Genomic DNA, 16,714 nt, shown 5'->3' with positions numbered 1-16,714 from the left:
ACAAACAATAAACTAAGAAAACAATACGTACCTTGTGGTCGATATTTTTCTTTACGTATGTAGGGATGTTATTGTACAGGTTTTTGTCTTTCAAAATGCTCTACTAAGAAGAAGAAAGAATGAAGAACATGATAATAGAATAAGAACAAAAAATAAACATTGAATAGAAGTGCAAAGGAGTGGTAATCGACAATAAAATGACATATTTTATATTTCAATAAACGGACATTTAGTAGTCGGACAGTTGGAGAAAATGGAAAATAAATAAAAAAAATTATAGAATTACAGGTTTGCCTTTAAAGTTTGATAAATTATTATCTACCATTGAAGTGGTTCTAGCTATCTATAAACTAAGGGCAAAGCTTAAGGGGGGAAATTAGAATATTATGTAGAATTTGGATTGTTGCTTTTAAATGAAAATTGAAATAAAAAAAAAATAAATAAATAAATGGTATAAAAGAATTCATCACACAATAATATATCATTAAAAGATACGTAATTAGTTTAAATGAAAATCGAAATAATAAATAATAAAATTAAAAAATAATTAAATGACAAATGTAGCCATAAAATGAGCGGGAAAAAAAACCCTAGGGTTTCACCAGAACAACCTTCCTTTTATTAATAAGATTGGATGAAATTAATTTAATTTAGTAAAAGAATTAAATTCTTATACACGAGTTTGAACCCAATTGATAGATAGGCCCAATCCAATAGTCCAATGAATCCTAGCCACTGGGTTGAACAAAACTTTAAATGTACTTAAAGTTCCTTCATACGAAAAGTCCATGCCTAAAAAAAATCATTTTTTTTATCATTAAAAGTCTAAAAGGGGAAAGAAATAAAGGCAAAAACATAAATATTAAGGGTAAATTACGGCCAACTCTGAGTTAAGATTGAATTACGAAAAACTCAATTTTATTGAAATAATTATAACCATCCGCTCAACTTATGAATCTTCTTACAGGTTTACCTTTATGGTGTCGAATTGAACATAATCTTTTAGATTCCGTGGAATGTTCTTTAGTTTGTACTCATTTTGTGCAAAATGCAGTTACTGATGCACCACAATCTGATATTTACAAGCCAATAGACACGTTGTATGTTCGAATGGGGTAAAAAATGGTACAAACTAGAGAATATTCCACTTAATCTAGAAAATTCTACTAAATTTGACACCGTAAGAATGGACACGTAAGAGGAGTCATAGTTGAAGATGATTGTAATTTATAGAGGAAATTTTCGTAATTTGATATTACTTCAGAAGTGTGATAGTGATTTATCCAAATATTAAATACTAGTTGAGTCAAGTGAGAACACACATTCACAACTAAAATTCCTTAAAAGAAAATAGAAATACTGAAAAATGTGACTTAATATATAGAAATTGCAATCTCTAAAATGAAAAAGAGAAAAATGCACCAATGGAAACATACATCATAATATACATAAGCGGAAGACACAAACAGAAAAAGGAAAAAAAAGCAAGTGGGAGGAGCTGTGATTTTGAGCTGAGGAGGAGACCAAATTGCCCCACATGAGGTCTCTCTCTCTCATGCCTTCTTTCTCTCTCTGGCTGAAGAATTGAATCAGAAAGCTCCACCATTCTCGCCGTCTTCTTCCGTTTTCTCACCTCTGATTCTCTCACTTCAGTTTCTCAAGGTTAGAATCTTCGATAGTTGTGAAAGAAGGTTGCTTTTCGGGCATGTATTTGACAAACTATGGATCTGGGTTTGCTTTTTTGAGTCCCAATTTTGGTGGGTGTTCCTTAACTTTTACGTTTTCTCTCCGCGGAGTTGCTTCTCGGTTTTGTATTTGTTTGCTGTGGGGTTTTTTTGCCGTTAATTTCATGCAGGTTTTCAATTTGGAGATTTTTATTTTTTTTCTGGTGTTTAGGGTTTATTGTAATCGATTAATTGGTGCCTCAGTCGTTTAAAGCTTTAGAATTTTGTTTTTTTGCATGTAATTTCATTCTGTTTTGAGAGCTCAGTTTGAATTCTAATTGTCCTTTTGTGCTGGTCATGAATTTCACTTTTTTTGCTTTAAAATTTCCGATGCACTATGAACAAGCTGAGATTTTTTAAGTGTCTCTGAGTTTGAACACGTGTGCACCTACTGACTTTTCAGATCCATGAATCGTGGGGGAAGAAATGAGATTTTCGTTGGAAGCTTTTGATCTCTTGATGTATACTTGTCCAGATACATAGTACTATTTTTTCCACACATGCCACTATTTTCAAACTCCACCAACTGTTGGCACAAAGAACCTTCTACAGTCTTGTGACTTCGACCGCTGTTTTGAACTCCCGTACATGAGCAGAAATCAAATATTTTGACTTGGTTAAGAGAACTTCCACAAGCTATAGGTGCTATTTAAAAGGTTATACAAAACCATAAAAATCCGAGATCCGATAGTTTTTTTTCTGATTACTTTGGAAATCGAAGTCCCGTATGGCTGTTGTCAAGAGCAACAACTATACTTCGTCCTCGTTTCGTTCTTGCAGTTGTTACGGAGGTCCTAGCTTAAGAGACAGTATTCTAGATGCAAATAAAACAGGGACACTATCCGACAAATACGTTCTTGGAGAACAGTTGGGCTGGGGACAGTTCGGTGTTATAAGAGAATGCATCGATAAAGTCAGCGGCGAAATTCTAGCTTGCAAATCTATTGCCAAAGATAGATTAGTCACTCAAGAAGATGTGCGCAGTATCAAACTCGAGATCGAAATCATGACTAGGTTGTCTGGGCACCCTAATGTAGTCGATCTCAAAGCTGTTTACGAGGAGGAAGATTACGTTCATCTAGTGATGGAGCTTTGTGCTGGAGGCGAGCTTTTCCACAAGCTGGAAAAGCACGGAAGGTTCTCCGAGCCTGAGGCTCGGGAATTTTTCAGACACCTCATGCGAGTGGTGATGTATTGTCATGACAAGGGCGTTGTTCATAGAGATTTGAAGCCCGAAAATATACTCTTCTCCACAAAATCATCTTCTTCCCCGATAAAGTTGGCTGATTTTGGCCTAGCAACCTACATCAAGCCTGGTAAGTGGTAAAGGTTTAATTAGTGTTAATTTAAACATGGGACAACCCGATTTTTTCTTACATTTTTTCTTTAATCGAAACAGGACAGTGTTTACATGGTACAGTTGGCAGTCCATTCTATATAGCTCCAGAGGTTCTTGCAGGAGGGTATGATCAAGCTGCTGATGTATGGAGTGCCGGTGTGATCCTTTACATTCTTTTAAGTGGGATACCCCCATTTTGGGGGAAAACTAAATCGAAGATATTTGATGCTGTTAGGGCTTCAGACTTGCGATTTCCGTCTAATCACTGGAGTTTTATATCGGATTCAGCTAAGGAATTGATAAAGGGGATGCTTTGTAAAGACACTTCTAGAAGGCTTACACCTCAGCAGGTTCTAGGTATAGATTCCTCGTACTCGGTTGTTATATCATACTCTGTTTTCTTGGAAAAAAATAGTAACCAGTTGTTATATCATACTCTGTTTTGCTTGTACAGATCACTCGTGGGTGAAGAACATGGTGCCACTTTCCGATGAACCACGTAAAAGTGGTGAGCGAATTTGTGAACTTGATGTGGGGCAGAGTTTTTTGCCCCCGTCTGTAATGGCAAGGAATCAGGATATTAGTTTCGGAATGGGATCGCACATAGACTGTGAGGTTCAATCACCGGCGTTCACGTGCAAATCGTCATTTTCTTCTCTACAGTCGGATCTGATGTCGCCTTCTTCACTCGGGTTTTCTTTCCATAGTAATGCCGAATCAAATAGCCTCGAGTTTTCCACCCCCGTCATTGCACTACCGAGCTTTGCCTTCATCAGCTCAAGCTCTGTGGTTGAAGAAATATTGTCTAGAGGTAATTTATTTAAACAAGCTTTTATGTCGTGCTAGAGTTTACACATATATGTAAAACGGAAATCGTTGTGAATAATTTTAATATGTGGCAGGTGATGAGGTGGACGTGAAAATAGTCGAGGGTAGAAAGGGTGGGGGTAGAATGGTGGGGGCCCACAGCAGGAGGAACCACACGATTGGGCTGGGTGAATTTGAACAGATTGATCTTGTGGTGACTGAATCAGTTATTCGATGGGCTTCGTGTACTCATCTTCCAACTGCTACCTCGTTTAGGTCTTCACTTGTTTTCTGAAAAGAAAAAAAAAAAGAAAAAAACAAAAGATTGCAGCAAACTAACAGTTGGATCGGCTTGCTTTAACCTTATGATGATTGGACCGGATTCTGGTACAAAAAAGAAATTGAAGGATCATCGGTACATTGGTGGTTTCATGAGTAATGTTTCTGTTTTCCGATAACGAGCCATTATGCATGCGTGTATAGAATTTGATCTATCTAGAGTTTTTTTTTTTTTTTTTTATTACGGTTCTTGTTAGTTGTCCGAATTCGTGCTTGTTTGTATCCCTCTTTACGTCGAGTGATATCAATTCGCAGCTTCATATGTAATGTGTATTGGACTCTTATTTCCTTCGATTTCAGTGAAACTAGTGGGCGATTTAGTCCACATGTTTTAACATTCCTAAAACCTAAATTAGATCATGGATTAAACGTTTATTAATAATGGATTAGTGGAAATTTAAACTACAGTTCATCATTATTTATTTATAAATGGAAAGTTTCCTTCTTTAAATATCATAATTAAAGCTTATTTTATGGAAAGAAGCCACAAAAGATAAGGAATTCCCAAACTCGTGGACTCGTACTGGCCTCATATCACACTATCAGCCACAAAAATTCTTAGATATATATATATATATAGTACACACACAGGCAGGAAATCATTTCAACATAAACTGCAAGACCAAGTAATATGGTTTTCCAGATTCAGAGTCTGAATAATCATCCTCAACTTCTCCGTAATAGAACATGTTTTTCATTCCGACCAAATCCCGTACTCCTCAGAACAACCCTTTTCTCCGCACGCAACAATCTTAACAGCGACGAACAAGTTTCAACCGCCACAGTCAAGCAAACACAAATCCAGAAATCAGACATATACAACGTTAAGTTCAAAACTCTAAGCGCCTGCAAACTCGGTATTTCGAGGTACTCTGATTTCGATTACAATGCCGAAGGGGGCGTGGGGTCCGCCACAGCAACAAGAATATCCAAAACAGATTCCGACGACGAATTCTCCGTTGTTTTCGACGTAAAAGAACTGTATATTCCGCCACTGTCAAGTGCCACAACTAAGTTCTTAGGGCTACCATTGCCACCTTTCTTGAAAATCGACATTGTCCCAGAATCCTTCCAAGGCAAAATCAACCAACAATCCGGCAAGGTATAATCTTTTTCAACTTATTCATGGAAATAAACTATGTTGCATGTCCTAAAAATCCAATCTTTTTGCTGATTTTTCTTTTTTTTTTTGGGAAGGTTGATCTGAAGTTTAGGGCAAGATTCTGCTTCTCGTTCGGAAGCATCTACAAAGCTCCGCCGCTACTTGTGGAGACAGTTTTAACATCGGAAGAATCGAAAGGAAAAATTAGAGGAGGAAAAGGAGAGAGATTGGATAAAAATGGATTATGCAGACTTGTTGGTGTTGCCACAGTTGATCCAATTAATGATGTTTTTATGGACACATTCCTTAGCCTTCCTACAGAATGCCTCGCTGTTATGAGTGCCGTTATCTCGTTTTCAACCACTGCTTAAATAGTTAAAATAGACATATTAAATATGTCCGAATGAATAAACAATATACTGATCGATTGATGTATTTGATGTTTCAAGAATTCGTACAAAATATTTGTGACATAATTTTTTTATTACTCAAATGCGAGTCGTTGACTGCCGACGAGAGAAGCATAATCGCCCTTCTTTTCCAACAGCTGCGAGTGTGTTCCTAGTTCCGAAACCTTGCCATCGGAGCATAAGGCAATTTGATCAGCATTTTGAACTGTGCTGAGTCTGTGTGCAATCACTAGAGTTGTTCTTCCCTTCATTAAACGATTCAAAGCATCCTGTACCAAACGCTCGCTCACTGTATCCAAAGCACTGGTCGCCTCGTCTAGAATCAAGATCGGAGCATTCTTTAGCAGTGCCCTTGCAATGGCTACTCTCTGCAAAAACAGGAGATGTCTTAGCGCGCGCATGTGTGTGTGTGTGTGTGTGTATGTGTGTGTCTGTGTGTGAGAGAGAGAGAGAGAGAGAGAGAGATTGTGTATACCTGTCTTTGTCCTCCACTTAACAAACCTCCACGCTCACCAACTAACGTGTCGTAACCCTAATCGAAGAACAAAGAAATCAGCAGAAATACGAGAAATGGAACAAAAAGTAGGCTATTTTTTTGAAGTAGAAAAAAAGGTGGGCTCACCTGTGGCAGTGAAATTATAAAATCATGAGCATTTGCTGCTTTGGCAGCTTTGATGACATCATCCTTGGACACGTCATCATCCGGAAGCCCATAAGCTATGTTTTCTCCAACAGAAACAGAGAACAATACAGGTTCCTATTGGCAGTTCACAAAACATACTCATGTCAGATATGCCATATATATATATATATATATATATATATATATATATATATATATATATATATATATATGTGTGTGTGTGTGTGTGTGTGTGTGTGTGTGTGTGTGTGTGTGTGTGTGTGTGTGGAGAGAGAGAGAGAGAGAGAGAGAGAGAGAGAGAGAGAGAGAGAGATACTTGATTGACTATGGAAACCACACGAGCCCATTCACTCTTATCAAACGACCGCAGATCCTCTCCAGAAACAGTTATGCGGCCTTTAGTTGGCTGCAAAATCAAAGTTCGTTTTCCCGGTTTATTCCTCGCAGATAATAATACATATTTTGCAATTCAACAATTAAAACTAATAAAAAAAATTTAACCTCGTAAAACCGAGCTAAAAGCTGCACTACAGTACTTTTGCCAGCACCGCTCGAACCGACTAGCGCAGTCACAGTTCCACTTTTCAAAGTTAGGTCGAGGCCTTGCAAGATTTCCACATCAGGCCTTAGTGGATACGAGAAATGAACATCTGCAAGACAACAAAAAGTTTGTTCAAATTGAAAAAATTACCAGCATGAAAATACCTTATTAATTATGCATTAACGTGTTGTACCTTCGAGGCGAATATCACCGCACTGAGCGAGGCTACACACATCGTTAGTAGATTTTAAGGAAGACATGTACCCCACACTATTGGTTCGCAATTTTCCTTTGGAACTATTGAACAGGAGAGCTTCGATGTTCGGATCGGGCAATTTCTTTCGTTTCAAGTCCTTTTGTAAAGCATAAGCTAGTGCTTCGTCAATTTCAGCACCGGATAAAACGGAGTTTATTCTTTCTGTAGCAGCAAATGCTCCACGGAGATCCCCCAAGGTGTTCACCACCCCTTGAACCTACAAGAATTTTATTTTTATTTTATTTTTTTATCTTTCTTCATTGTTAGTATATGGAAATGAATAAACGAAAAGAAAACTTGGACGCAGCACAAAAAATAGTACTCACGGCAAACGTTAGCGTAAAAGTGTAACCGATAAAAGAAACCATGGTTCCAACTGCAAGTTCGCCCTGCATGCAACAAATCAACATTTTTCATTAGCAGCTGTCAAGTTTAAGATGACGAATCAACGGCTTTGAATGACAAAAAAAAATCCGGAAGAAATCCTTACAGATTTCACTTTGCTCCCTCCGAGACAATACAAAGCCATTAGAGAGACGTAAACAGCAACCCTAGTGATGGATTCGTTGATGGACTTAAATACCCCTAGTGTTATCCCACTGCTCTCGTATTCAAGAACCTGACGAATTCCAATTCCGTGCTAAGGCATAGTAGAGACTTTTGATTACAGAACTGTGTAATAATATCAAGTAGTGTTCTTTACCTGCCGACCGAAGAGTGACATTTGACGCTTTTCTCCCCCGAACGATCTTACCTGAAAGAACAATCATTATAATTTAGCACACAATCTATATATTAGATGCTATTAACTGCCGCAAAAAGAAATAAAACATTAAGATGTACAAAGATATTAGGAGCTTACAGTGCGTATAGCAGCGAAAGTTTCGGTAACACAGTCAGCTATGGAGGCTGCAGCAGATCCATGTGCTTTAAAGACATTTACGGTTGTTCGTTTATACACAGCTGCAAAATCCATACATGTTGGTGGAGTGCCCCCAGGAAAAAAAAAGAGAATAAAAATCTCAGAAATGAAGAAACACTTACCAACTAGTACAGACACTGTAAGCATTAGGCCGCCTAAAATTGGTGCCAGCTGTATCGACAGTGCAAATAGTAAGCAGAGTGTGCCGATGACCTGCATAAATAGTTCCAGTCAAAAAATTGAAAATTTATTGTAACTAGAATTTGCACATAGAAGCTTATACAAGTAACACTTAAAAAATATTCAGAATACTGATCTCACACCAGCACAAAATTTCGAAAAATATAGTCGGAGAAAGGAGAAATTTTGCCACGAATTCTCCAATCAAGAAAAAGGGTGAGAAATAGTATTAATATTAATTTTAGCTCACTTTTGCATAGTGTAGAATAGCTTGCCTCGGAAATTGCCCTGAAACCACGGTCTCTTGATATATTATCGCTGACAATGCTTTTCAGGGAACCCAAATCGGATGTTAATAAAGCAGTTAGTTCGCCCACCTGTGGGGAAAATATAACACGAACACATATCAAAGATCGCACTTTTGGTGCCATTACGAACCCGTGTTAACTGCACGCTCACAATTTCTCAATGCAGCATTCGTTAAAATGAACTATTTGCGCTGCCACTTAAAAGATAACAATAACTTATGCATTGATTATCTGCCAGATCGGAAATATTTGCTAAAAAATCCATGGAAGAAATATACAGTTATGAAATCATGGATGGGGTGGAGATCGACGAATATACCTTGTAACGGTCAAAAAACTCCACCTGCGAACACAAATAGAAATATTTATCAGAAATCGGACACAAACGAAAATTTATAGTCATCGGTCGTCATTAAAAAAACCGAGGGGGGATAGTGCACCTTCTGAATCAAGACCCTTTGAAATATTTGAGCTCGTAAGCTAGCCATAACCTTCTCCCAAATGCCATTCATATTGATCACGAAAATAATCGTAAAAATAGGCTCGAATACGTATAGCACGCCCACTTTACTCAGCAGTTGCCAAATCGGTTCCGGTCTAACCCCAATTAGAACTTCAAAAAATCTCCCTGAAACACAATCAATCACAATATTTATATATAAACAGCAATCCAAACAGGCCCTTCTTTATTATTTACAAAATATAACAACTTCTGCAACAAACATACCAGAATAAATAGGCATAGCAAGAGTACAAGTTGTGCAGGCGAAAAGAGTGAGAACCGAGACCAAGACTCTCCATTTATGCCGCGAAACGAGCTTCCACATCAGCCCCCAGCTTATCAAATCAATCGGCTGCAGCTCCACGATATCCGAGCCGTCGATCTTCGGGTCGTTTTCAGACACGATTGCGTCGAAAGCGGGGCCCGAAACATAGGCCCGGCTGATGATTCTTGATCTCTGGCCGGGTTTTGCCCAAGAAACCGAAGAGGGCAGGAAAGAAACCCTCTGAGAGTTGGGTGTGTTGCTGAGTTTGAGCTTAATTCTAGGGCTTTTGTTGTTGTAGTTGAGGAAGCGTTTTGTCGGTACGAGGTTGAGAGGAGGGATGAAGGAAGAAGCTGCTGTAACCGCCATTTTTGGTGATGGGTTTTTTAGTGTGTGCTCCATTGGATTCATACAGGCAGCAAGAATGCAAGGAAAATTTCCTTGATTATTGTTGAGTACAAGATTTGATGACTCTTTTTATCCACAAGGTCCAAATCATGAATTTAGGTCCAACTCAAATCAAATGTAAAGGAAAAAAAAATTGTAAAAAAAAAATATCTGAACGGTCAGATTAATCATCTCAACTAGCCATACTTTAGATCTTATGTGAAATTAATGTTCAATTTAATTAAGAATAAATAGCATTTAACCCCTGTACTTTGAACTTTTTGCACGTGAGCCCTTGTACTTTCAATATATCACATAATCCCCTTGTAATTTAATATAAGTACATAAGCCCTTGTACTTTCAAAAAATTCTTCTTTCTTAATGAGGATGATTATTTAATATTTACCAAGTGGTATATCATTGGGGGGTAATGTGCTTACATTAGAAGTATAAGGGGGCTATCTGCAGAAAATTCAAACTATAGGGGGTCATGTGCACAAAGCTCAAACCACATGGGATTAAGTGCTATTTAACATTTGTTTTATTTTAGGCAATAGTTTATATGTCAATAGACAACTTACTTAAAAAAAATTATCTTAAGGCATTGGATCATGAGTTGTTTTTTTTTCCTTTTATATAATTGGCATATAATGCTTCCAATAGGGCTGATAATTAGTGCTAGTTAATTTGGTGTTATGACTATACCATTAATTTATTATTCATTTGCAACAGTTTTAATTGATAATTGTACATACCAAGAAAAAATGATGTGCTACACTACCCATTAAAATAATATTTCTTATAATTAAAATAACAAATTTATTACTTTATCTCAAGAAAAAAAAAAAAAACAACAGTGCCAAATTTAAAGCAGGAGAATGCAACAGTTGTACCTTGAAGAATCTATTGTACAGTACAACTCCTCTTCGCTGCCGTTCTCTTCCACCACCCACTGTCACACCCCTCTCCAAACAAACCATAAATTAAGAAATCAAGAATTCAATTTAAAAGAAATAGCAACAAAAGATTTTCACAGTTTCATTATTTACTACCCTGAATCCTTCCAGATAGATAATTAGATACAATCTAGGTGTATCTATCATCTTCCCCACCCTGTCCAATGGGAAGCTGATAAATCAAAATCGTATCTTTGTTTGCTCAGTAACTAGAAAAGTTTTCAAGCTCTGAGAAAAACCCACAACCCCTCTTTCCGACTTTGTTCTTCTCATTTTCTTGGTCTCCGGCGTTGATTGGAGTTGCAAATCTGATGGCGCGACGTCGTTTTGTTCTTTTTCTGGTTGTCCTCTCCTGCTTTGCCGGATCGCTCAAAGCCAGCCCCGGTGATGCTGATCTGGTGTACCGGTAAGCATTTTTCATCTTGTCAAGCTGAGAAAGTTGAATTTTGTCTGCTTCTGATTTCTGGAGTTTCTAGAATCTGAAATCTGACTGATTATTAAGGTTTTGTTGGTGTTTATGTTATTTGTGATCGGTGCATTTTGATGCATCCATGGTGTTTGTTTTATTGCTTCTTTGAAGGTTTCATTGTGATATTGACGAATTACTCAAAACTTGTGAATTTCTAGCACATTCCAAGATCTCTCAAATCCAATCGAACTCTCAACTGAACTTTCTGATCTTATAAGTTCGAAGTAGAAATCATACTCGTGGAAAAATCTATATTGAAACCATTCCGAAAGTTTCGCATCCCACTGCTCGATACTTAAAAGAGTTATCTATCTGATGAGTATTCTGCAATTCAACATTCTTCCACGTAAAATCTTAGGTAGAAAAACGAATAGCAACCTTTGAATTTCATAGATTAAATTCTACAATATTGTGTCATCTGCTTCTGTTTCGGGACGACTTTGCAATTCACGTTGCACTTGTTTATTGGAATCGAACCCAGTCTTTCGTTTGTATATTCATGTGGGTGATGGAACTAATCGGTTAATTATTCTAAACATTTGATGGTACTAATGATAGGGGTTGTGTTGAGGAATGTGAGAAGACTGGATGTGTGGGGGAGAAATGCTTTCAGCACTGTACTTTTTCCTCTGACGGAAACCCGATTGACGGGCCATGGTATTTGCAGGAGCCACTTTACATACAGTGGAAGCAGTGGGACTGCCTTAGTGACTGTCGTTACCACTGCATGCTCTCTAGAGAAGAAGAAAAACACAAACTTGGCTATCAGCCTGTAAAGTACCATGGAAAGTGGCCTTTCAAACGTATTTACGGGATCCAGGTAAAAAAAAATAAAAAATGAGGGGTGTGTGTGTGTGTGGGGGGGGGGGGGGGGGGGGGGGGGTTGCATTTAACCTATTTACTAATTGTATATTTTTTTTTTTTGTGTGTGTGATTTAGGAACCAGTTTCGGTGGCTCTCTCTGCACTTAATCTTGCAGTACAATTTCATGGGTGGGTATCTTTTTTCATCCTGGTGAACTACAAACTGCCTTTTAGGCCAAACAAGAAGACGTATTACGAGTACACGAGCCTGTGGAACATATATGCCGTCTTTGCAATGAATGCCTGGTTTTGGAGTGCAGTTTTTCACAGTCGGTGCGTATCGTCGGTTCCTTCTTTTACTTTTGTTTCCTATATTTTCTGCATATTTGAAGTGTCAGACATAAGGTTTATTGAAGTATTCCACACATTTGCTGCCATCTTAGCCGCCGTTATATATTATAATCAAGAAAGTGTTCATCAGTTTCTTCCTTTACATAAGATACCCCTGTTTGCCTCTATGTTAATCTTTGAATGATTGTCTACAAATTTGACTTTTTAGTCCTCGTTTGGGAATGCTGATGGGATTGATAAGAACGATTGAATTGTTTATTGTAGTTACATTGTCCATGATAACGTAATATGTGATTATACAATCTTTGTATTGGTGTATATCATCCATAAGATCGTGTAATATTTTGGGTTGAGTTTGGACTAAATATCCTTCATTAAAAATCGGGTCTTTATTTATTTTTTTATTTTATTTTTGTATATCATGGCTTGAAACCTCAATTCCAAACATTTGATAAGCCTTGATTACTCATCTATATCAAACTGCAGGATAAATATGCTAGTTCCAATTTTAATCTTGAGATATTGTGCAACTATTATATGCAGAGACGTAGATTTGACTGAGAAGCTAGACTACTCATCCGCTGTGGCATTACTTGGATATTCCCTCATTATTGCAATTATCCGAGCTTTCAATGTTAGGCTCGAGGCTGCTAGGGTCATGGTCGCCGCTCCCTTAATTGCTTTCGTCACAACCCATATCTTGTATTTGAACTTCTATCAGCTCGACTACGGTAAACAAACCCCCAACCGCATTTTACTTACGTTAAAACCTTAATCTTTCTTTGCTTATATAAATAATCTTATAACGGGGGATCGATCAATTCTTTGCAGGATTGAACATTAAAGTATGTGTGGCGATGGGTATAATCCAGATGGTTATATGGGCCGTTTGGGCGGGTATAACCCGTCACCCTGCCCGTTGGAAGCTGTGGGTGGTTGTACTTGGAGGCGGCCTTGCTATGCTGTTAGAGATATACGATTTCCCGCCGTACAAAGGACTTGTCGACGCACATGCACTTTGGCATGCAACCACTATTCCACTTACTTATCTATGGTGGAGTTTTGTGAGGGATGATAGTGAGTTCAGAACCAATGCTCTCATCAAGAAGACTAAGTAGTTATGCTGTTTTATCGTGCAAAATTAATTGCGTTGTCGACTTTTTTCTTGAAAATGTATTATCTTTCGTTTATTTTCTCTAGAATTTGATTATGTGTTGGGTTTTTCGTCTTTTTTTTTGCTCACAATTGATAGTGTTGTGGGTTTCTTTCTTGTCTGAATAGATTTGATGAGGTTGAATAGTTCTCATTTTCCACTTTGACTATGTCTATGCTTACAGGTTTTCGTTATTCTTGAAAATGTTGACAATGGTAGTTACTTTGTGTACTGTTGTCTGAATCTGAGGTTTTTGAATTGATTATTTTGTATATTCTTATTTCACTTTTACCAATCAAGGGGGGTTGCAATTGCACCCCCTGGCCCCTATACCGTACTAAAAAAAATTAAGTACGGATTAAAGAATTCTCTAAACAAAATCTTTGACCAGCTAAACCTAACTAATTCAAACTAATCACATTATTAAAAGAATTTATTTTTTCTGGATGTAAGAAATCAAAAGGAATAACTCCATAAAGACACGTCAGCATCGGCTTCCACTTGATCAGTGTACTGAGGCGGAGGCAGCATCATCCCCTCAGCCATATTTGTGAGCAATTCATGCATTCCGAACACCGCTTCTTCATCCATGAACCACGCGTTTTCCTCCACCGCCGCCGCCGGAACTGCAGCGGCTTCCTCCTCTTTTGCTTCGTGGCAGGTTTCCTCCTCCTTTGCTTCGTGGGTTTCCTCCTTTGCTTCGTTTCCCGACTCGGAGTCATCATATAACTGAGGCCGGAAAGCCTCCGCCGCCTCTGCCGCCGCCTTTTGGATGTCTTTGGCGGTGGCAGACGCCGGCACCGGCAGCCTCCAAGCAGAGTCGGCGAAGTTCAGGCAAGCCGACCGCCCTCTTAAAGCCAGCGCGGCAACGTCGTGGGCACGCGCCGCCATCTCGACGGTGGGGAAAGTACCAAGCCAGATTCTGGTTTTCTTGTTGGGCTCCCTCACTTCACAGACCCACTTCCCCGAGTTCCGGCGACGCACTCCTCTGTAAACAGGGTGCCTCGTCTCTCTGAACTTCTTCCGACCGGCCCGCTTCTTCGGATTGTTGGAAGCCAAAATCACTTCGTCGTCAGAAAAATGGGGTTTCGAGCAGGGGCTTCCGTTATTGTCGGAGCTGGCCGCCGCCTCAGGTGAAGACGACGATGACCAGAAATCTTGCACGCCGCCAATTAAAGTTTGATCCGATGAGTAGTAGCTTGCGAACATCTGCATTCTTGAAAGAAAAGTGCTTTTGTTATAAGTTGGTGAATTATTTCTGAAGTTGGTATTGTCTGTTTGGTTTTGGGGGCACAAGCTGTATTTATATATAAGCTAGTGAGAAGCTGAAGCAGTGATCATTCAAACAATATAATAAGCTGATTAATAATACGCTTTCGACACGAGTACGAATAATATACGTACACACGTGAATGTGGATAAGCTCTAAGCTCTCATTGGTGGGGGCCCACTTCCGCTTCACACGGTTTGTACCTTTACTTAATTGACAAATATAATAAATTATACTAGTAAATTTCACTTTCCCCCCTTGTACTTTTCTTCGATATCACTTTACTCCCTCCTACTATCGATTGCATCGATTTGCCCCTCTTTACTTGAAAATTGTCTCAATGTGGCCCTCGCAGTTAACTTTCAAACATTTGACATTAACATCGTTTGATTTAAGCTGTGAAATTACAAAACCTCACTGTCCTAGTTTAAATAATTATTAAAAAGACAAAAAAAATAAAATAAAAAACAAAAAATAAAATAATAAAAAAAATCAAAACAATGGGAAACCATAGTCCACGACGCCAATCACACTTTACTTTTTATTTTTTTAATAATTATTTAAATTAGGAGGGATGGTTTTTTTGTAATTTTAAGACTTAGATCACTTGGTGTTAAGGTCAAATATCTGAAAACTAACGGCGATGGCTACATTGAGATAATTTTTTAAGTACATGAGGGCAAATCGACGCAATCAAGAGTACGAGGGGTAAAGTGAGATTGAGCCAAAGTAGAGAGGAAAAATGAAATTTACCCTAAATTATATAATGAGTTGTCGTTTGGCCTTTTGGGTGACAGGTAATGTACAACTCTCCAAAGCACTCGTATGATTCACCACGTGTCAATATCTTAATTAACAAGTCAGACATTAATTATCAAAAAAAAAAAAAAAAAAGTCAGACATTTGAAATTTCCTCTTCGAGGCCAAAATCTTGTGTGTAGACTGTAGACTGTAGACTATGGTCCTTTCCTTTTCTTATACTATATAAAGGGTAAAAATATCTTAAAATACCAAAATTACTGTTTTGTCCTCAAATATTATTATTTTATTCTAAAAATATTATAAAATATCTTCTTTTACACTTCATCATATATTTATGAAATAATTTTTGTTTACATTTATTTTTCATTCTCTTGCCTAAAATATCTTAAAGAGTTTTTTATAATTATAAATTAATGTAGTAATTATATAATGTTATTGATGATGCTAATTAGTTAGATCACCTGATGTAGTGTAAAAAACGAGCTGGGAGAGCAAAGCAGATCAGTAGCTTGACAACTTGATGATCCTGATGTCCCTGCAAAATGAGCACACATGAACTAAGCCGGGGGTTGATCCGGCGGAAACCCCTCCGACGCTCAAGTCAGACGTGCTAATCATAGAAATAGTCCAGAGAATACATATTATAGTATTGCTCAGTTAATAGGACGTACTTTAAAGAATGAGTTCAAACCTTTATTTATAACTTAGTTGAGATTGTCGGGCCCAAACCTTACTTGAAGGTGATTGGGCATCGGTGATAGTGGTCTTCGATATTGGGCTCGTGGCCCAGTAGGTAAATAATTTGTAGGCCCATTGGGTTGGGCCAATTAGGCATATCATTAAGCCCCCCACTCTCGAGTCGATGTGGGGGCCATGTTGAAATGGGTGTCAGATCGTGTCGAGAGTAAAATTTGTAGAAGTCGATCGTTGGCGTATGGCCTAATGGTGTGCGAAAACACATTGGAGCGTGTGTCGGGGGGGCGTGAAGGCGCGTTGGCGCGTAGCGCAACCAAGTTGTCGCGATGTAAGTTATTTGAGTCGTCGGTGTTGTCCCGCGACGATGTAGTAGCTCGGATCAAGTTATCTCATCGTGGGAGTTGTCTCGTCGCGGGGTAATAGAGTTGATCGAGTTATCTCCTCGTGGGAGTTGTCTCGCGATAATGTAGTAGTTAGTAGTAGAGAGCGAGTATTCTCCTCGTGGGAGTTGTTATTTATCGACATTGTCAAT

At 38.3% G+C, this 16,714-nt stretch overlaps 5 protein-coding genes across 6 annotated transcripts; 3 read left to right on the top strand and 2 right to left on the bottom strand.

The window, feature by feature from the left end:
• Positions 1-1,320: 1,320 nt before the first annotated feature.
• On the top strand, positions 1,321-4,555 carry LOC105971658 (calcium-dependent protein kinase 17). Of its 2 annotated transcripts, none has more exons than XM_012996521.2 (5): positions 1,321-1,662; positions 2,128-3,040; positions 3,124-3,420; positions 3,518-3,874; positions 3,966-4,555. In XM_012996521.2, the coding sequence occupies exons 2-5, from the start codon at positions 2,452-2,454 to the stop codon at positions 4,163-4,165; spliced, it is 1,443 nt and encodes a 480-aa protein (XP_012851975.2). In that variant the 5' UTR covers positions 1,321-1,662; positions 2,128-2,451; the 3' UTR covers positions 4,166-4,555. The 2 variants fall into 2 exon arrangements, with proteins under 2 accessions (XP_012851975.2, XP_012851977.2); XM_012996523.2 differs by having other exon boundaries at positions 1,354-1,757.
• A 132-nt stretch (positions 4,556-4,687) lies between these two features.
• LOC105971669 (ATP-dependent Clp protease ATP-binding subunit) lies at positions 4,688-5,773 on the top strand. Its single transcript, XM_012996534.2, has 2 exons — positions 4,688-5,311; positions 5,407-5,773. Exons 1-2 carry the CDS (start codon positions 4,841-4,843, stop codon positions 5,680-5,682), a joined length of 747 nt encoding a protein of 248 aa, XP_012851988.2. The 5' UTR covers positions 4,688-4,840; the 3' UTR covers positions 5,683-5,773.
• ABCB28 (non-intrinsic ABC protein 8) lies at positions 5,707-9,949 on the bottom strand. Its single transcript, XM_012996518.2, has 15 exons — positions 9,299-9,949; positions 9,012-9,199; positions 8,891-8,914; positions 8,539-8,640; positions 8,206-8,296; positions 8,024-8,124; positions 7,865-7,915; positions 7,652-7,780; positions 7,488-7,550; positions 7,099-7,378; positions 6,866-7,014; positions 6,681-6,770; positions 6,344-6,478; positions 6,197-6,253; positions 5,707-6,089 (listed from the first exon to the last, which is right to left on the bottom strand). The coding sequence occupies exons 1-15, from the start codon at positions 9,744-9,746 to the stop codon at positions 5,796-5,798; spliced, it is 2,202 nt and encodes a 733-aa protein (XP_012851972.2). The 5' UTR covers positions 9,747-9,949; the 3' UTR covers positions 5,707-5,795.
• Positions 9,950-10,559: 610 nt separating this feature from the next.
• Positions 10,560-13,712, top strand: LOC105971663 (uncharacterized). Its single transcript, XM_012996528.2, has 5 exons — positions 10,560-11,084; positions 11,706-11,967; positions 12,087-12,283; positions 12,845-13,032; positions 13,133-13,712. The coding sequence occupies exons 1-5, from the start codon at positions 10,990-10,992 to the stop codon at positions 13,417-13,419; spliced, it is 1,029 nt and encodes a 342-aa protein (XP_012851982.2). The 5' UTR covers positions 10,560-10,989; the 3' UTR covers positions 13,420-13,712.
• On the bottom strand, positions 13,521-14,799 carry LOC105971668 (dehydration-responsive element-binding protein 1B). The gene has a single exon (XM_012996533.2). The coding sequence runs from the start codon at positions 14,667-14,669 to the stop codon at positions 13,911-13,913; it is 759 nt and encodes a 252-aa protein (XP_012851987.2). The 5' UTR covers positions 14,670-14,799; the 3' UTR covers positions 13,521-13,910.
• Positions 14,800-16,714: the final 1,915 nt, after the last annotated feature.

The sequence above is a fragment of the Erythranthe guttata genome, chromosome 6, assembly GCF_056151865.1.
Source record: "Erythranthe guttata isolate IM_541 chromosome 6, IM_541, whole genome shotgun sequence".
Taxonomy (NCBI): Eukaryota; Viridiplantae; Streptophyta; class Magnoliopsida; order Lamiales; family Phrymaceae; genus Erythranthe; species Erythranthe guttata.
The sequence above is the reverse complement of the archived record's forward strand: the minus strand, read 5'-3'. Positions and strand labels throughout refer to the sequence as shown.